At 28.3% G+C, this 6,423-nt stretch overlaps 1 protein-coding gene across 14 annotated transcripts in view; it reads right to left on the bottom strand.

The window, feature by feature from the left end:
- Asator (tau-tubulin kinase asator) overlaps nucleotides 1-6,423 on the bottom strand; it is a 255,590-nt gene that overhangs the window by 58,251 nt on the left and 190,916 nt on the right. For all 14 annotated transcript variants that reach the window (XR_010843331.1, XM_067047144.1, XM_014415286.3 and 11 more), the window contains 2 exons: nucleotides 2,671-2,818; nucleotides 1,730-1,944 (listed from right to left, as the gene is read on the bottom strand). Coding sequence is in view for 13 of the 14 variants with exons in the window: in XM_067047144.1 (XP_066903245.1) it covers nucleotides 1,730-1,944; nucleotides 2,671-2,818 (363 nt within the window). In the remaining variant the exon portion in view is untranslated. The remainder of the gene's footprint in view (nucleotides 1-1,729; nucleotides 1,945-2,670; nucleotides 2,819-6,423) is intronic.

Here is a 6,423-nt window from a genome sequence, read left to right on the forward strand (position 1 = left end):
TAAAAAAATAAAGAACTAGTCAATAAGCCAGTAGAAATGAAAATTTTTAAGCCAAGATTGAACATTTTGGAACTTATTAGTCTTTTGAGAAAACAATAAAAAAAATTTTTAAAAAAGGGACATCTTTAATTTTAACAACTTAAAATTCACTGGATGAAAATTATCAATACTGAAGATATCCAAAAATAAATTTTTTAATAACAAAAACACAAAAATTATGTGATTGTAATTACCCCACTGTGTCAGAGCAGATTAGCAATTTTAATTTAAACAATAATTAATTTAATAGCAAATTTAAAACTTTGTAGTTGTACTAGAGGCTTCTAAAAATTTCATCTTAAATTTCAAAGCGTCATGAAATTAGACATATCATTTTACATAATTTGTGGACTTACACCACATTAAATAAAATCAACTAGTATAGCTCTAGTTATTCTATATTTATATAATTACTACGAGGAGAAGATGGTTGGGGGTGCGGTCAATGAAAAACACAAATAAGTTCGATTAACCTATTTTTAATGTGCTGACGTTTCGGCTAGAGTTTCTAGCCTTCTTCATGGCTGTTCGCTGGAAAATCAAACGCCTAATCCAACTAACCTTATCAACATAAACTTATCATTAACATATTCACAAATAGTTAATTTATTAAAGAAATATAAATAATTTTACACATAAAATGAATAATTTTACAAAATAGAATTAGGCGTTTGATTTTCCAGCGAACAGCCCTGAAGAAGGCTAGAAACTCTAGCCGAAACGTTGGTACATTAAAAATAGGTTAATCGAACTTATTTGTGTTTTTCATTGACCGCACCCCCAACCATCTTCTTCTCGTTCATCATCCACGGTCAACTATCTCTTATAATTATATAATTACTAGTTGGGAATCCCCAGAAATAGTACCAGTGGGATTTTAATCATCCCCTATCTTACTCTCTTACCTTACTCAATTCCAGCAAAATATTTATTTATTAAACTTTTAATTTAAGCTCCCAATTTTTCATAAAACCATTTAATATAGCTCTAGTTATTCTATATTTATATAATTACTAATTGGGAGTCTCTAGAAATAATACTAGTGGGATTTTAATCATCCCCTATTTTACTCTCTGACCTCACTCACTTCCAGCAAAATTAAAATTAATTTATTAAACTGGAGTCAGTTAACATCTTCCCGTCCCCTTTACACGCCACTATCCCTGATGAAGACCTGAAACTCAGGTCGAAACGTCGGCATAAAATAAATAAATATTGTTTTGTTTATTTATGTTGTTCTTTACTGACCGCACCCACCGACAAACTTCTTCAAGTAATTTATTAAACTTTTAATTTAAGCTTCCAATTTTTTTAGTCATTGTTAAAATTATTATAACTTAATCATTAATTTTCTATTGATATAATTTAAAAATATACATGGGGCAGGAGCTATACAGTACCCACAATACCACAACATAAGCATGCACTTTAATTATACAGGAGATTACACTAATAAGAGAAGGATATAATATATATATAAGAAGATGGTCAGGGTTGTGGTAAAAAAAAGAACAAATAGTTTATAACTATTCAATGTCCGACGTTTCGCTCCACTTTCCAGGCCTTCATCAGGGCTGTTCAAAGCGATAGGTTAAACAGCTCTGTTTTTTTACCACAACCCTGACCAACTTCTTATATTTAAGTTTTACGGTCAAGTATATGATATAATATATAATTTATGGATACATACTGGCTTGATGTCCCGATGAAGAAAGCCAACCTCGTGGATGGATTCGATGGCTTTAAGAATTTGAAGCCCTAACCTCAGAGTTGTCGAGAGCGAGAATGCTCCCCTAGGTTGCGCTCTCCTCAGTTCGGCTAGGTTCTTACCCTGAAGCTGCATTACGACATAATTGAACCTGTCATTTCTTCCACAGCCAATAAACCTGCATACGTGTTCCCTACCTAGAAAATATGTAAAAGAAAACATTAGTATAATTTAAATATGAAAGAATGAGAAGTCGAGGATAGGGAAAAAATTGCAGTCCCAATACAACAGTGTTAAAAAAATGGTTATTTTGATATATACATGTAATCTTAGCAATGAGGACCAATACCAATACAGTTAAATATAGAATTATGCCATAAAATATAAGTAAAAAAAAATATTTCAAGATATTAGTTTTAAATTGTACAGATCTTTTTTTTCTTTTTTGGCGAAGACTCCCATGATAGGAGTCCTATACTGCCTAACCATGATTGGGGGTCAAAGTTTTTTATTTTGTGGGGCCGCCACTTAATGGAAAAAGTCAACACCCCAGGCCGGATTCGAACCGGCACCACGGATATAGACATATTGATAAGACTGTATCTTAACCACTGACCTACAGGCCTGTGCAGATCTTACTGTTATTGCTAAAATTAAATGCATATCTCAAAATAACCATTTTTGGTGATGTTATACTGTTGTACAAGGACAGCAAAGTAAAAATTTTGTAAGAATGAGATTTTTTTATGTTCCTGTGTTAGAACCAAATTTATGCTTCAGGTACTGATGAAATCGTAAAATTATTAATAATTAACTAATAACTATCAATAATTTCACAAATTTTTTATTCCCAAAATTGTCATTTCTATCCCCCTTGGCTTCTCACTCGCTCATAAAAAAAAAAAAATAATTAAATGACATACCTTGTAATTTCTTTAGAACAGCTACCTCCATTTTTAAAACTTGTTTTGGTTGCCTCGCCGATTCTACTTTTAACGCAACTTGTTCCTTCGATACTAAATCTAATCCTTCATAAATCTCCCCAAACCCGCCTCCACCAATCTTCTTTATCTAAAATGTTGAAAAAAAAAAATCATATTAATATATATAATGTATAATATACATAACAGAATATTCCAGAAAGCTTTATAATACAAATTAAAAAAACAACAACATAATTTGAAATGGGTTGTTAACAGTTGAACGTAGATAGATATGAGGAGAAGATAGTTGGGGATGCGGCCAGGAAAGATACACAAATAATCAAAACTTACTCATTCGTGGTGATGTTTCGACCTGAATTTCAGGCTTTCATTATGGCAGAAAAACAATATAAATTCAGAGAAACATAAAAATAAAAATAAAATAATAATAAACAAACTTGAATTGAAAATAATCACAATAAGTTATGTAGATAGTAGTAGATACTAATAGAAGATAAACTGTAATATGGTATAAGTAAGAATTATATAAAATAAATTAAAAAAAAATTATAAGAACAGACAGTATTCAATTAATTATTTTGTATTATTCTTTTCTCTACAATATTATATTTTATCTTCTATTAGTATCAACTAATATCTACTTAATTTATTATTATGTATATTTCCAGGTTTGTTTTATTATTTTATTTTTCTGAATTAAGTTTATTATTTGTTTTGTATTTCAACCCTGATAAAGGCCTGATATTCAGGTCGAAACAGCGGCACAATTTTTGTGTATCCTTGATGACCGCACCCCCGACCAGCTTCTCAAAAAGAAAAAAAAATAGATAAAAAAAATTGTTTTGCTCATTATTCCTGAAATATAGTACCACTATTTCAATGGAGGAGAAATGCTTTATTTTTACAACCAGTGCTGCACAAATAAATTGGGATGCAACACGACACAGCATACTTATCTGTCCGTTATTAAAAGTAATACTAATATATTTTTATTGAAAGAAGATAGTTAATTGTATAAAGCAGATTGTAGGAAGACAGTCCAGGTGTTGGTCAATTTTTGGTATCAAATATTAGAAAAAACTATTTAATGTTAACCAACATTAGGACTTCTACCTTTTTCAATAAGGATAAGCCACGATGAAGCCCTGCAAAGTGGGGTAAACTTTGATTAGTGAACATGTTTAATGTAGTAACTTTGATAACTTACATGTAGTAAACTTGATTAGGTGAACATGTTTAATTTAGTTGGAATATTATTGATTGACCGTGAGTATAGATGAATGGAATATGGTCCGGGTGCGGTAAAAAAAAAACTCAAATAGTAGATAATTATACTATTTTATTGAGCCAACGTTTCGCCCCACGTTCCAGGGCTTCGTCAGGGCTAAAAAGTTAATTTAGTTGTGTTTACAAAAATTTCTATTACCTGTGAATAGTTCACATAGCCACATGTCTGTTTGAAAATGAAGATAACTGCTAAAATTATATTATACCCGTTTATGTTTTAATAATATTAATTTAAAAAAATGTTTGCTACTTACTATAATGCAATTTAATTAGAAAATAATATTTTGTAATTTTGTTTTCTAATTATAAAACTATTTAGATAACTGAAGGAAGACTAATTTTTTTACATAAAAATTTAGTGATGTATGTTATCTAATTACAGATCCCAGGAGTGTTAATAAACCCTGAACCGACAGGTAAGCATCCAAAGGGTAAATTAAAACAGAGATGGGAGGATTGCGTAAAGACTATCTTGTAGATTTGTGTTTGGATAGATGTGTTTAGAAAATGATTGTTGGTATCAGCATTGAACCTAAGGATTCCTTAAAACTGAACAATATTTTGTACCTTGATTGAATGCTACCCAGACTATCTTTCTACAATGTAATATACGTTTTTTGGTTTCCCCTCATTTTTCCCCTCATTAAAGCTAAATATCACAAAACACGATGTAATAACTAAACTATTACAACTAGCAACAATACACAATACATCGTTGTTGTATCCTTTTTTTTCTCCCCAGAGTCTGTTTTAATCTCCGATTCATCCCTTAGCTCTTGTTTTCTAATCCATCACAAAAATTGAACTTATTACAAAAGTTTTATTTAAATTTTAAAACTAATAAAAGTTCAAAATATTTTTTACACACACATGAAAATAAACAAACAAGAAATGAAAAAATAATAAGTTAGTAATAAGTCCAAAAATAAATAAATAATATTATATAAAAAAAAAATAAAACAGTTAATTACCAAGCACGTATAAGTGTTTTTTTAAATGGATAAAGTGAAATATTAGAAAAAAATATGAAAAATGTAAAAGTTCCACCTTAGTGGTAATAAATCACATAATTTTTTTTTTTTAATATTTGTTTATAAAGCGTTTATTTTTAATGAATAATAAATTTTAATAGTTCATCTTATTATTTATTTTATATTTTTCAACAAATTCTTCATTCCCTTCATATTTTTTTTATTGTAAATTGTAATTTTCAAAATAATGTTAACAAATTTACAAATTTATTTATTTTAATTATCAAATTTATAATGCAAAAATCCATTAAGTTCCTTTTCTTGTGTGTAGATATTAATATTCAATAAATAATATTATGTAAAAAACATAGTTAATTACCATGAACATTTAAGTTTGTTTCTTTTTGTACGTGGATAAAGATTAATATTAGAAAAAATATTAAAAATTTGAAAGTTCCACTTTATTGTTAAAATTTATTATTTATTGAAAATTAATACTACAAAAACTTACAAGAAGGCAATTCATCACATTGATATATTTTTTTAAATATTTGTTTATAAAGTGTTTATTTTCAATGAATTATAAATTTCAATTGTTCTAATTTATTTTATATTATTTCAATGTTCCTTACTTTGTCACAAATAAAATCATACATAAAGACCTTAATGTTCCCTATGTAACCGATCTAGCCCGAACCAGATATCACTCCTTCCATTATAAACTCTCTAACCACTCAAACCTCCTAGTTTCTAATCTTGCATCCTCTTCCATTCCTGACAATCCTCCGAGGCGCCTGAAAAGAAGATGGCAAGGAGACCAGCTAATGTAAAATGTCATTAGAGTGCTACCAATGGTTAGTTTCTCTACACGCCTGTAACACTCCAATTTAACTTAGATCAGATATACTAAATGTATTATAATGTACATTTGTAAATAGCAATAAATAAATATTTAAAAACAAAATTATATTATTTAAATAATTCTTCATTCCCTTAATATTTTTTTTTACTGTAAACTGTAACTTTTAAAATAATGTCACAAAATTTATTCATTTTTTTCATGTTTCATATATTAATAAGTAGAAAAATTACCAAGTCAATGATAATAATTTTAGAGGAGTAAATTAATTATTTGTAAGAGAAAATTTGTAATTTTTAATAGTTATTTGTAGAGAATTCTCAGTCATATCAGACACCCCTCTTATCTATAATTAGACTCAGGCTAAAAATATATTTTAGGTTTCAATTGGAAGATTAGGCTTTCTAATTTTCTTTAGGATCAAGACTTTTGAAAGTCCAATATGGAGTGTGTTAAAGATACAAGAAATATAATTGAGTGAAAAACGAACTGTGATGATATATAATGATATATGTTTGATTATGTTCATCTTGTTTATTCTTTTGTTTGTATATATTTTAAGAGAGTTTTTTTTATTTATTTCTTTTTTTAATTATTATTGGTTCTTACTTGATA

This window comes from Halyomorpha halys, unplaced genomic scaffold, assembly GCF_000696795.3.
Source record: "Halyomorpha halys isolate HHAL.00 unplaced genomic scaffold, Hhal_1.1 Scaffold97.1, whole genome shotgun sequence".
NCBI classification, from domain to species: domain Eukaryota; kingdom Metazoa; phylum Arthropoda; class Insecta; order Hemiptera; family Pentatomidae; genus Halyomorpha; species Halyomorpha halys.